Source organism: Homarus americanus, unplaced genomic scaffold (genome assembly GCF_018991925.1).
Source record: "Homarus americanus isolate GMGI-L3 unplaced genomic scaffold, GMGI_Hamer_2.0 scaffold36734, whole genome shotgun sequence".
Classification (NCBI taxonomy): domain Eukaryota; kingdom Metazoa; phylum Arthropoda; class Malacostraca; order Decapoda; family Nephropidae; genus Homarus; species Homarus americanus.
Genome location: NW_024733126.1, coordinates 9,148,230 through 9,162,667, shown reverse-complemented (window position 1 = coordinate 9,162,667; position 14,438 = coordinate 9,148,230). Strand labels below are relative to the sequence as shown.

At 42.4% G+C, this 14,438-nt stretch overlaps 1 protein-coding gene across 3 annotated transcripts in view; it reads left to right on the top strand.

Moving 5' to 3' along the window:
* The first annotated feature begins 3,278 nt into the window (after positions 1–3,278).
* LOC121869329 (protein phosphatase inhibitor 2-like) overlaps positions 3,279–14,438 on the top strand; it is an 88,427-nt gene continuing 77,267 nt past the window's right edge. For 2 of the 3 annotated variants that reach the window (XM_042370621.1, XM_042370620.1), the window contains exon 1: positions 3,279–3,381. In XM_042370621.1, the coding sequence (XP_042226555.1) occupies positions 3,299–3,381 (83 nt within the window). In that variant the 5' untranslated portion in view covers positions 3,279–3,298. The remainder of the gene's footprint in view (positions 3,382–14,438) is intronic. The other variant, XM_042370622.1, reaches the window with a different exon arrangement.

Here is a 14,438-nt window from a genome sequence, read left to right as displayed (position 1 = left end):
TCCAGGTAGTGTAGGAGACTTGTTGTCTGCAGAGTTGCTTAGCACATGTGAGGCAGAACGGGCGGTGCATGCCTCATGTGAGACAACGGCGATGGCGTGGATGAGCCGGTCGCTGGATACAACTGTCTAGATACACCATATCTGTTGGAGTAAAGAGGGAGAAAAAGGGTGTGTGGGGGCGATGAATGTTGTGCTTCCCTCACGGCAGGTACAGAGTCGTCAGATGCGCCTGCTGGGGTGTGTGGGCCTGGGTCAGGAGCAGGGGCTGCGTCAGCAGAAGCGGATGAGGGCTCGTGACAGCAGCTGGGTCCACGACAGCAGCAGGGTGCAGGACATTAGCAGGGAGTACCTGAGGGAGAAAAGAGGGGTGTGTGGGTACGCACTCAGGAACAGAGGCCGCGTCAGGGGCGGCAGGGGTTACTGCTGGGCCGGGGTCGGCGTCTGAGGCAGGACGGGTGTGCTGGGGTCGGTAGGACGTGGTGCTTGGGGGCAGGAAAAGGAGCTGGTGTCTGCTAGGAGAAACAGTGCTGCTGTAGGGTGTCTAACCTGCGGTGTAGAGACAGTAGTTGTAGAGCCAGTGAGAGCTGCTTCTGGGTGGATAAGCCAGTCTTCCATGTTGCTTGAAGACTGGGAGCGTGATCAGTTTCTCCTCCATCCTGTGTGAGTGCGAATCTCCGGGAGTCACCATTTGTGGGGTATGAGATTGTTTGGTGTTCACTCAGGATGGAATGGAGAAAGGAAACTCAAGATGTGCTCTCTATATACATGTTGTATTGGATGTACAATGCAGCTTGGTGCTGGGAAGGCAGCATGGTTACAAGCGTGATGTAGAGAGAGCTGGTTGGTGAGGACGCTCAGAGAAGGACAGCTTGTGGGTCGCCATGCTCGCCAGCGGGAGAGAGGACCGCCAGGCAGGCGGAGGAGCGAGGAGGGCCGCCAGGCAGCGGCGGAGGAGGAGGTGTTGCTGGCTGCGGCTATAGGTAGAAAAAAGAGTGATCACCGCGAGGTCAGGTCTTAAATAGCGGGGGTAGGCGTGGCTTAGCAGTTGACCCCCGCTCCGTGATGTATGGCGGCGCTGGTTGACCTAGACCACGAGGCATACACTGGGGAATTGGTGGGGTCGGCTAGGCAGCGACAAACAGCGTTTGTAGGGGAGAATTCCACTACAACATGTTGTATTGGATGTACACTGCAGCTTGGTGCTGGGAAGGCAGCATGGTTACAAACGTTGAGTAGAGAGAGCTGGTTGGTGATGGGGCTCAGAGGAGGACAAGCTTGTGGGTCGCCATGCTCGCCGGCGGGAGCGAGGACCGCCAGGCAGGAGGAGGAGGAGGAGGTGTTGCTTGCTGGTTGGTGTAGGTAGAAAAGGGAGAGGTCACCACGAGGTGAGGTCTTATATAGCGGAGGTAGGCGTGGCTTAATAGTTGACCTCCGTCATGTAAGGCGGCGCTGGTTGACCTAGACCACGAGGCATACACTGGAGAATTCGCGGGGTCAGCTACTCAGCGACAAACAGCGTTTGTAGGGGAGAAATCCACTACAATACTCCCCCCTTCCCTCCAGGTGGTGTAGGAGACTTGTTGTCTGCAGGGTTGCATGGCACATGTGAGGCAGAACGGGCGGTGCATGCCACATGTGAGCAAAACGGCGAGGGCGTGGATGAGCCGGTCGCTAGAGGACACAACTGTCTAGATACACAATATCTGTGGGAATAGAGAGGGAGAAAAAGGGTGTGTGGAGGCGATGAATGTTGTGCTTCCCTCGCGGCAGGTACAGAGTCCTCAGATGCGCCTGCTCGGGTTTGTGGGCCTGGGTCAGGAGCAGGGGCTGCGTCAGCAGGAGCGGATGAGGGCTCGTGACAGCAGCTGGGTCCACGACAGCAGCAGGGTGCAGGACAGTAGCAGGGAATACCTGAGGGAGAAAGAGGGGTGTGTGGGTCCGCACTCAGGCGCATGGGCCGCGTCGGGAGCAGGGGCTGCATCAGGAGGAGCGGCAGGGGGTACTGCTGGGCCGGGGGCGGCGTCTGAGGCAGGACGGGTGTGTTGGGGTCGGTAGGACGTGGTGCTTGGAGCAGGAAGAGTAGCGGCTGTCTGCTTAGAGTAGGAGAGCTGCTATAGGGTGTCTAACCTGCTGTGTAGAGACAGTAGCTGTAGAGCCGATGAGAGCTGCCTCTGTGTGGATAAGCCAGTCTTCCATGTTGCTTGAAGACTGGGAGAGTGATTGGTTTCTCCTCCATCCTGTGTGAGTGGGAATCTCCGGGGGTCACCATTTGTGGGGTACGTGATGTTTGGTTCACACTCATGATGGGATGGAGAAATGAAACTCACACTGTGCTCTCTGTATACATATTGTATTGGATTTACAATGCAGCTTGGTGCTGGGAAGGCAGCATGGTTACAAGCGTGATGTAGAGAGAGCTGGTTGTTGAGGGTGCTCAGAGGAGGACCAGCTTGTGGGTCGCCATGCTCGCCGGCGGGAGCGAGGGCCGCCAGGCAGGAGGAGGAGGAGGAGGTGTTGCTTGCTGGTTGGTGTAGGTAGAAAAGAGAGAGGTCACCACGAGGTGAGGTCTTATATAGCGGAGGTAGGCGTGGCTTAATAGTTGACCTCCGTCATGTAAGGCGGCGCTGGTTGACCTAGACCACGAGGCATACACTGGGGAATTCGCGGGGTCGGCTACTCAGCGACAAACAGCGTTTGTAGGGGAGGGATCCACTACGATATGGCCACAGTTACGTAAGAAGGGCCTCGTGCAGTTAGAGACAAATATGAAAAGATATTAGGCCATAATTCCAAGACATGGTCACTAAGAATAGCGGACCGGGTGTGCAATTTGTTGACAACAACAAAGAGCGGTAAGTAAACAAACTGCAATTCCATTAAAATAATGTCATCAGCGGCATTTGTGTGTAGTAGGTTAAGGTGAAGTGATATTACGATTTATATAAATAAAATTATGACACAAGGTAAGGAACAAGGATTACTTTTCATACAAAAAATAAAATTATTCATAATTATATTTTAGATATAAAGAATGGAATACTCCAAAGTTGACCATTGAAGGAAACAATATGCAGTACATGGAAACGAAATTCTTTGATTAGTTTTCTGACTTTTTATATATACTTAGGCCAATTTTTTGGTGCTTCTTAAATACTATTAAAGTATTTGACATTGTGTACGTGTGATGAATGTTAAAAACTCCCGCTCGGCGGAAATATTGAACAAATATTTTCATTGGCTGACTGTTACAGTCCCCACCAATCACAGAGCATCTCTGTTCTCCGCCTTTAGTGTGGCAATGGCCGACAACCTCAGTAAGAAGCCCAGAAAGGGCATTCTGAAAAATTCGTCTAGTTTCGAAGGAAATGAGAGACAGAGAGAGTAAGTATTATATATACGGGGCAGTGAAAATTACCTGATACAATTCATGATTGTAATATTATGGTAGACGTGAGTGTTCAATGAAAGTAGGTTGTTGACATTTGTCGGCTCTCGCTTGACGGGCTTCTGTAAGATGCATTTTATAATAATATTATGATGTGTAACACGGGTTACTTCTTTACATCACTGTCAGTATGTCTGCTGAGTGATGAGAGTCGACACAGTAAATTTGTCTCAGTGTTACATACAAACGTTTTGGGAAATTAAGTGGGGAGGAGCGTTTTAATGAGGAAGTACCTATTACTTGGGAGAAGGGTCAAGGCAAAGTAATGATGCAATTTAAACGAGATTCGACACTCCCTATACTTTACCTGTTTAACTTTATTTATATGGTCCTTTGTATCTTGGGTATTATTGCGTTTACACACCGTTCATTCCTACCACTAATCTATTATCCTATTCGAATAAGACGTCTAATTATAAGATAATTTTCACCTATTACATTACCGGCGGAAATGTATAATAACAGAGATAGCATATCAAAAATGTTCTTTATTTTCTTCCATTAATCTTCCTCCATTATCGCCTGCCTCACCTCCAGCACTGCGTGTCACCGTCATAAATCATCACGCGCATGCGTTCCCGTACACGTCACGCATCCAATCAAAAGCGTTTATGCTTTTGGAACCAATGAAAATGATTTTGGGTTTAATTTGCAGTATTTGGCCCAATCAAATTCGAGTTTTATTTTGGGTCTCATATTTTGAAATTCAAGCTCAGTTCCCACCATGGAAGTCTGCAATGGGTGTCACTTAAAGTATATGGAGCTGATTGCGAGTTTTTGGAAAAAAATACGTAGAAACTATGGCATTATTTCGATCGCATGGTGTTCTTCCAACCTCAGTAAAGTGTACAAAGAGCAAGACTGAATGTAAATATCGCAAAGAACAACATATGTGGCGTTGGGTAAGAATCCCAGAATGCAACGGTGAACAAGAACCAGGCCAATAAGGTAAGAAATAGGTGATTCCATCATATGGCGAGAGTCAGTTAGGTTAGGTTAGGTTTGGTTTGGTTTTTGTTTTTCTAGTGTTTTTGGTGTATTTTGCCATGATTTTTTTCGGAAAACGTCCAATGAAAAAAATCGAAAAAATAAACCTGCTAATTTCCGCCAGAAATGAAGGTCATATTCGGTCTAAACACACACAGAGATCGGTGTGACAATGCAAATTTACCTTATCTTGTATTGCATATAATAAAATCAGTGGCACAATTGCAAATCGGTTTTCAGAGACTACTGTACTGTACATATTAAATGAAAGATTGTAGAACAATATTTGGTAATTGTATGAAAACACCGCTACCACCAGAAATAGTTGTATGATTGATAAAATTATAATTTTGGTGAACTTTTGGCAAAATTTTCGTTTCGGTCATCCTTGTATTTAGATATCTAACCTAACCAACCAAACCTAGCCACAGAAAAAAGGAACTATATCTAACCTAGCCTGGGGAGGACTTCCCCATTCTGGTGGGGGGGGGGTTAAATTCCTAAGATTCCCCAAATGACCAAAACTATAACGCTAATATGGAGGAATTCATATCTGCTTCCCCTGTCTCAGTAACAGTAATGGGTGCTGGACAACTCGTACCCATCAGAACATGTCAAGTCGTACCCAATTAAAAGATTACTCGTACCCAATTTCCGAGACAGTGCAGATGGGTCAACAGCTGGAGTTAGAAATTGATAATGAAGATGTTGAGCAGTTGGTGGAAAGTGTAGCAGAAGAGCTAAGTAACGAGGCTCTTATTGAACTGGATATATATATATATATATATATATATATATATATGTGTGTAATATATATATATATATATATATATATATATATATATATATATATATATATATATATATATATATATATATATATATATATATATATATATATATATATATATACATATATATATATACATATATATATATATATACACACACACACACACACATACATACATACTCTCCTCGACTTACAACAGGGTTCCGTCCCGACGACCAGGTCGTAAAGTCGAAAAGGCAAAAATAATACAGAAATTCTAAAATAAAATACAGTACAGTAAAAGTAATCAATAATGAAAAATGAACAAAGTGTTACTGTGCACTTACCTTTAATGTAGTCAGCTGAATGCACATGGGACCTAATTAATTTTTAAATTAAGCATGGAGACTACATTAATTGGATGAGGCAGAGGAGACAGGGCTAGGTGGGTCATCAAGTTCATTTTCTTCAGACAGGCTAACATACTTGCTTGTTGAAGGTATTGGATCATCTTTAGGGAGTGAAGAGGCAGCAGTGGTGGGGAGACAGCAGTGGGGGACTTCTTAAAAAATATGACCAATTTAGACTGCACAGTTTGCCTTTTCTTTTCATTGTAAATCTCTCTGTAGCAAGCAAGTGCATCTTGGATCAGTCTAAACTTTTGCAAAACGTTCAACATTTTGATCCATTTCTTCAAACATTTGCATCCCCTTATTGATAGTAGCAAATGCCTCTGCCATTTGTTTCACTGAAAACTTTTTGGGGGGTTGCAGGTTCTTCTACATTTTGTCTCTCATCTTCCTCTGCAATTTTCTGTGCATCCAGTTCAATAAGAGCCTCGTTACTTAGCTCTTCTGCTACACTTTCCACCAACTGCTCAACATCTTCATTATCAATTTCTAACTCCAGCTGTTGACCCATCTGCACTATCTTGTTACTAATCTCAGAAATTCCTTCATCTTCATTAAATTCTTTGATACTATTCACATAACTATTCAGGACCTTCTTTCATATTCCATTCATGCACTAACCTGTAACCTCAGCCCATGCTGCACCTATGTTCTTTGTACATTGCAAAATGTTGTAGTCCTTCCAAAACTCTCTGAGCGCTTTCTCACCTTCAGTAGCAGCAATAGCCTGAGCAAAGGTCGTACGTAAATAATACGCTTTAAAAGCAGCAATAGCACCTTGATCCATGGGTTGGATGACAGAGGTAGTGTTAGGTGGAATGTACACTACCTTAACATCAGGGTGCAGGTCGTCCAGGTGTGGTGGGTGTCCCGGAGCATTATCTAAAATTAATAAATGTTGAACGCAACCCCTTGTTGCAGACAATAGTCCTTGGCTCGTGGAATGAAACAACTCGGGCACCAATCCTCAAACAGTGCTAGGGTCATCCATGCTTTCTTATTACTGCAATAAAACACTGGCAGTGTGTGCTTGCTAACATTTTTAAAAGCCCGTGGGTTCTCTGAATGATATATCATGAAGGGTTTTACCTTGAAACCAGCTACATTCCCCCCCAACAGAATTGTGATTCGGTCCTTGAATGCCTTGAATGCCTTGAATCCCAGCATGGTTTTTGCCTCTTTGTGGGTGTGTGTCCGCTCTGGCATGCGTTTCCAGAATAAGCCAGTTTCATCCACGTTAAATATTTGCTCAGGCAAATAATTTCCCTCCATGATGACACGATCTAGCTCCTCCTTAAAAGCTTCAGCAGCACCCACATCAGCACTTGATGCCTCTCCACTCACCTTTATACACTGCAAATTGTAACGTTTCTTAAACCTTTGGACAGTGGCGTAGCTAGAGTGTGAGCCGCCCGGGGCGGCCCTTGAGTTTGCCGCCCCCCCGTGACCCTACAAAAAATACATATTGCACAGTGACTCACTCTTTTATATATATATATATATATATATATATATATATATATATATATATATATATATATATATATATATATATATATATATATAAATAGTTTGCCTTACTGTTGTCAGACAAAAGCCACCCCGATCAAAGTAGGGGGCTTTTGTCTGGGTGGCTTTCGTCTGGGGGGCTTTTGTCTGGGTGGCTTTTGTCGGGGGGGCTTTTGTCTGTACCCCAGTGAGGATAGTGTCTTAGTATAAAATCGCAATGCTGTGAAACAAAATCTTAATATTTAATCTCAGTACCGCAGCAAAAGTCACATCAATATTTTTTAACCAATACTTTAATATTTCTTACCTTATAGTATTATGTCTTCCAACGAAGTAAATAACTGGATCGAAAACACAAGAGAACTTAAAAGTCGTCTAGCCTCCCCTCGTCTTGTCACGATGGAGACTTGTGCAGAACTGAAGTGAATTGCTTGTAACTGGTGGATTGGTCGGCTGTACATGAACTGATATGACCCGAGACTGCATGGTTTTGCAGCTACTGGAGACGTTAATCCTTCCCTTTGTATCGGCGGCAAGTTAATCCTCGTCGTGTCTGACCTAACACCTGACCCACACCACATGAGCTCACTGGCGTACTTGTTTGAAGTTGTTTCCTTAATCCTCAACAGGTTACAGGTTGTGTGTGTGGGGGGGGGCGCATAGCAAGGGTGTACGTAGCTCATGACGTGGCCGTGATGATGTGGGTCAGGTGTTAGGTCAGACACGACAAGGATTAACTTGCCGCCGATACAAAGGGAAGAATTAACGTCTCCAGTAGCTGCAGATATGGGTGATGAGCAGACCCAAAAGTGCCGCCCCCCCCTAGCTACGCTAGTGCCTTTGGAACCACCCATGACTTGCTGTGAAGCTTTGGTCGCACTCATCTCCTGCCTACTCTTTCAGGCTTTCGAAAAGGCTTCTTGCCTTAGCCTGTATGTTTAGAAGGCTTTAGGGTACACGCTTTTGCAGTTGATCTTCCATCCACATCACAAGTAATTTCTCTATCTCATGAAGAGGACCTTGTCTTTTTTTCGTTATTATTGTTCCCTTTATAGGTGCTGATCCTTTCACTACCTCACGAATTCGTTCCTTGTCCTTCAAAATTGTTGATATCATTGAGTGAGTGAAGCCAAGGCCGCAAGAAATGGTTGCTACCGTTTTTCCATTTTCATATTGCATTATTATTTTAATTTTCATCTCAAAAGTAATTGACTGTCTCTTTTTCTTCTCAGCACCACGAGAACTCTCACTTTTATGCTTGCCAGCCCTTTTAAAGGGAATTACAAACGAAAATTTTGTCAGTACACAGCGTGATCACTAACAACAACAACGATGGCCAAACACCAACTGAGCGGGCTACGGCATGGATGCTGTACACCACGAGGCGGCCCAGCCCAAGCTGTCGTACGGTGTCAAATTACGACCAGACGTCGGGACTCGAAAATACGTAATGTAAAAAATATTTCATATGACCATGGTGGCCGTATATCCGGGTTGTCGTAAGTCGAATATGTCGTAAGTCGAGGAGAGACTGCATATATACAGCTCCTCCCCAACTTACGACGGGGATAGGGACCCAAATCCAGGTCGTTAGTTGAAAATGCTTAAATAATACAGTACAGTATTACCCCGCCTAACGCGGTTTCACTTAACGCGTTTTATCATATACGCGGTGCCTCGCCAGAGCTGAACTTTCACTTAACACGGATTTTTTCCACATATACGCGGTGAGTGTCCGGCTCGAGACGCTATTTTAAGATTTGCCCCACCCGCCACCCTGCCTGACTGCCTGTTTTAGCTCATAAAATTCATACAAATTACCCGGCCAGAATATAATTTACATTGCTGGAATTCTTATAATTTGGTGATCATTTTGAATATAAACATCATATATTTTGCATTAGACATACAAATTTTAGATAAAATTTTTTCTCAGAGTAACTATGTTATCTTTTGTGCAAAATATATGACATTGATATTCAAAATATTCCTGGTCTTACAAGGAATCCAGCAATGTCAATTATATTATCCTAACTTTAGTTTGAGGTATTATTTATTAAAATTTAGTGGTTATCCCACACATCTCCTTGGGACGGTTGGTGGGGGGTGGGGGTGAGGGAGGGACCGACCGACCATCTGTTACCCCGTGAAGAATTATTATTATTTTTTATTAACTGAAGATATTTGTTTTAGCTCATAAAATTCATACAAATTACCCGGTCTGAATATAATTTACATTGCTGGAATTCTTATAATTTGATGATCATTTTGAATATAAACATCATATATTTTGCATTAGACATACAAATTTTAGATAAAATTTTTTCTCAAATTAACTATGTTATCTTTTGTGCAAAATATATGACATTTATATTCAAAATATTCCTGGTCTTACAAGGAATCCAGCAATGTCAATTATATTATCCTAACTTTAATCTGAGGTATTATTTAATACTAAATGTTAAAAACCCTGGAAGGGAGGATTGGTGGGGGGTGGGGGGGAGGGTTGGGACTGACCGCGCGGTTGGAAGAGGGGGGAGGCAAGGTGGGGTACTTTGATTGACAGATAGTGTCGTGAAGATTATTTTTTTTTTTATTAACTGAAGATATTTGTTTTAGCTCATAAAATTCATACAAATTACCCGGTCAGAATATAATTTACATTGCTGGAATTCTTATAATTTGGTGATCATTTTGAATATAAACATCATATATTTTGCATTATACATACAAATTTTACATAAAAATTTTTCTCTAGGTAACTATGTTATCTTTTGTGCAAAATATATGACATTTATATTCAAAATATTCCTGGTCTTACAAGGAATCCAGCAATGTCAATTGTATTATCCTAACTTTAATTTGAGGTATTATTTATTAAAATTTAGTGGTTTTCCCCCAAAAATTTCTCTGAGAGGGAAGAGCCGGCAGTGTAGTGTGAGAGGGGGAGGGAGTTGAGTCCATTATTTGAATGGACATTAACTTGGCGACTGTATATCTCTATTTCTCTTAAGTATTAATTGTGTGCATGTACCATCATAAAATTAAGATGTTATTTTTACTACAACATAGGTATGTGCCTTCAAAAAGTGGAGTTTGGGGGTCGGGCCGGTTTCTATTGGAATTAATCCCATATGTTCTGTTGTTCACTTAACGCGGATTTCACATAACGCGGGACCCTCTGGGTTCAATTGACCGCGTTAAGTGGGGTACAACTGTACATAGAAAATCTAAAATGGGTGTCTCTTTTTCTTCTCAGCACCACAAAATTCTCACTTTTTAGCTTGCCAGCCATTTTAAAGTGAATTACAAACGAAAATTTTGTCTGTGTACTGATGTTGGGACTCGAAAATACGTAATTTGACAAAATTTTGGTACGAATGAGGCAGGTCGTAAGTGCGGGTGGTCGTAAGTCGGGGAGGAGCTGTATATATATACAGGTGCTCCCCGACTTACGACGGGGTAAGGGACCCAAATCCAGGTCGTAAGACGGAATGCTCGTAAGTCAGACATAAGGGAAAAAAAAATCTACAATGAAATACAGTACAGTAAAAGTAATAAATAATGAGGAATGGATGCAGTGTGACTGAGCACTTACCTTTAATGTAGTCAGCTGAATGCACATCCCTTACGAATAATAGACTAGAAAGAGGCATCAGGTGTGAGGAGACAGCACTGGGGGACTTCTTGAAATAGATGTCCAATTTAGACTGCACAGTTTGTTTTTTCTTTTCATTATAAATTTCTCTGTAGCAAGCAAGTGCATCTTGGATCATTCTGTTAACTTTGGCATAACACTCATAATTTTGATTCATGCCATCAAACATTTGCATTCCTTAATTAATTGTAGCAAATGCCTGTGCCATTTGCTTCACTGAAAACTTTTTGGGGGGTGCAGGTCCTTCTTCTACATTTAGACTGGCTTCTTCCTCTGCATCTTTGTGTGCTTCCAGTTCGATGAGATCTTCGTTACCGAGCGCTTCTGCTACACTTTCAACCAACTGCCCAACATCTTCATTATCAATTTCTAACTCCAGCTGTTTACTTAACTCCACTATCTTGTTACTAATATCCGAAATAACTTCATTTTCATTATATCCTCTAAAACTGTTCACATATCTTTTCAGGACTTTCTTCCATATTCCATTCATGCAATGTTTTGTAACCTGATCCCATGCTACACTGATGTTCTTTATACATGACAAAACGTTGTACTCCTTCCAAAACTCTCTGAGCGTTTTCTCACCTTCAGTAGCAGCAACAGCCTGAGCGAAGGTCGTGCGTAAATAATACGCTTTAAAGGCAGCAATAGCACCTTGATCCATGGGTTGGATGACAGAGGTAGTGTTAGGTGGAATGTACACTACCTTAACATCAGGGTGCACGTCGTCCAGTTGTGGTGGGTGTCCCGGAGCATTATCCAAAATCAGCAAAATCATGAATGGAATCCGTTGTTGCAGACAATACTTCTTGGCCCGTGGAATGAAATAACTCATGAACCAATCCTCAAACAGTGCTAAGGTCATCCAGGCTTTCTTATTACCGCGATAAAACACTGGCAGTGTGTGCTTGCTGACATGTTTAAAAGCCCGGAGGTTCTCTGAAAGATAGATCATGAAGGGCTTTAGCTTGAAACCAGCAACAGAAGTGTAATTCTGTCCTTGAATGCCTTGAATCCTGGCATTGTTTTCGCCTCTTTGTTCATGTATATCCGCTCACGCACGCGCTTCCACAATAATCCAGTCTCATCCACATTGAATATTTGCTCAGGCAAATAATTCCCTTCCACAATCACATCATCTAACTCCTCCTTAAAAGCTTCGGCAGCACCAACATCAGCACTATCTGCCTCTCCATTCACCTTAACATTGTGTAGACTGTAGCATTTTTTAAATCTTTTAAACCACCCATGACTTGCTGTAAAAGTTTTCTCACATTCATCTCCTGCTTGCTCCTTCAGGCTTTGGAACAGGCTTCTTGCTTTCGCCTGTAAGGTTAGAAGGCTTAAGGGTACACGCTTCTGTATATGGTCTTCTATCCATGTCACCAATAATTTTTCCATATCGTGAATAGGACCTTGTCTTCTCTTTGATATTATAGTTCCCTTTATAGGTGTTGTTCTTTTCACTACATCACGAATATGTTCCTTGTCCTTCAGAATAGTGGATATGGTCGAGTGTGAGAAACCGAGGTCATGTGAGATTTTTGCTACAGATTTTCCATTCTCATACTGCATTATTATCTTCATTTTCATCTCAAAAGTAGTTGCCTGTCTCCTTTTCTTTGGAGCACCACCAGCACTCTCGCTTGTACGCTTTCCAGTCATTATAAAGTCAATTAAATAAGATAATAACATAAGTTCACAACGCGATCAGTATAGGATACGATAGCCAAACACCACCTAAGTGCTATACTGAGTGAGTGTACCCACGCGGTGACCCAAGCCACGCCACGCACTCGCTCAGGACGGAAACGTTTCGGTATAGAAAATGCGCGTGTCATTTGACAAAAAATTTGGTCACGACTGCGGTGGTCGTATGTCCCGATGGTCGTAAGGTCAGAGCAGGTCGTAAGTGCGGATGGACGTATATATATATACAGTATTACCCCGTTTTACGCGGTTTCACTTTCCGCTATTTCTCATTTACGCGGTGCCTCGCCAGAACCGAATTTTCACTTTCCGCGGTGCATCTACTCATATACGCGGGAAGCGGCACGGGCAGGATGCGCACAAGGTTGCCCAGTCATCAAAACATTACCAAGTTCTTCACCCGCCACCCACCACAGCCGGCCTAAGTCAGTGATAGTGAGGATATGGACTTATATGGACTTTGAGGGGTTTGACAAAGAGCCCCTGCAAGCCTATGTGGTGGATAGTGATACAATTGATACAAGTGATACAGGTGAGGGCCAATAATCTGCCCTCTGCCTCGGAACCAACCCCCCATCCCTGTGTGCCCAGCCATCTTTTCTACTAATGTAAGTGTTAAAAACACTAATATTATTGATATTTCTCTTAATTATTAATTGTGTGTGCATGCCATCATAAAGTTAAGATAATATTTTTACTACAACATAGTTGTGTGTCGTCAAAAAGTGGAGTTTGGGGGTCGGGCCAGTCTCTATTGGAATTAATCCCATATGTTCTGTTGTTCACTTTACGCGGTACCCTGTGGGTTCAATTGACCGCGTAAATTGGGGTACTACTGTGTGTGTATGTATGTATGTATATATATATATATATATATATATATATATATATATATATATATATATACCCGTGTATAGCACGAGTTCTTAAGACCAAATTTTTTGGCAAAAAGTTGGGGGTCGACCTCTATACGGGTAATAGTTTCGAAGGGTTGAAAAATATTTACCAGTAACTACCGGTAAACAATGGAAACGACGCACCAACGCACCACCAGCTGTGAGTGTCGGTACAGTTGCCAGGGCAGATCTCTTGTGTCATCATAGCAAGCCCAAAGTAGCCAAATGCATGGTATGGTAGCACAGGACGATGTAAAACATAAAGTATTCATTTATTAAAGTTTATTTATAGATACTGTACATAAATTTTTGTTCATTACATTTGAAACATCAATCTTTGTTAATTAAATTTGAAACAAAAGAAAACTACGATACCGTATTTTCATTGAAATATTACATCACAAGTATATTTTACCTTAACTGTGACTGAATGAATATATTCTCGGAAATAAATATGGAAATGTAATATTTTTGCTGGAATGACGTACATATTATAGTGGGAAGTGGGATAAAATCATGAGGAAAGACTTTCGCTTTCTTTCGTTGTTCAAAATATTTTACCGTAATCGCTTTTCGAATGGTTTTCAGTTAAAAAACTGTTGTACTCGTACTGTATTACAATAATATTCTATCCTATCATTAGCCTTATAATCCCACAACTGAAAACCATTCAAAAAGCGATTACGGTAACATCTTTTGAATGAAAGAAAGAGAAAGTCATTGCTTTCGAGTCATTGCTTTCGTCACTTTCCACTGTAATACGTACATCATTTCAGCAAAAATATTACATTTCCATGTTCTCAGAAATAAATGGTTGTTTTGTTGAAACGTAATGTACAGTATTTAATATTAAAATGCAAAAATAGCTATAAAAACAATTAATACACCCGTAATGTACTGGCTGGCATCTCGTCCCTGCTCCCGCGTTCAAGGTCACCACTCCTCCCAACTCGCTCCCTCCTCCGTCTCCTCCACCGTCAGTACTGCCGACAACAAACACAAATGTTTTGTGAATAACTGCACCTCCACTTCCTATGTACAGTACTGA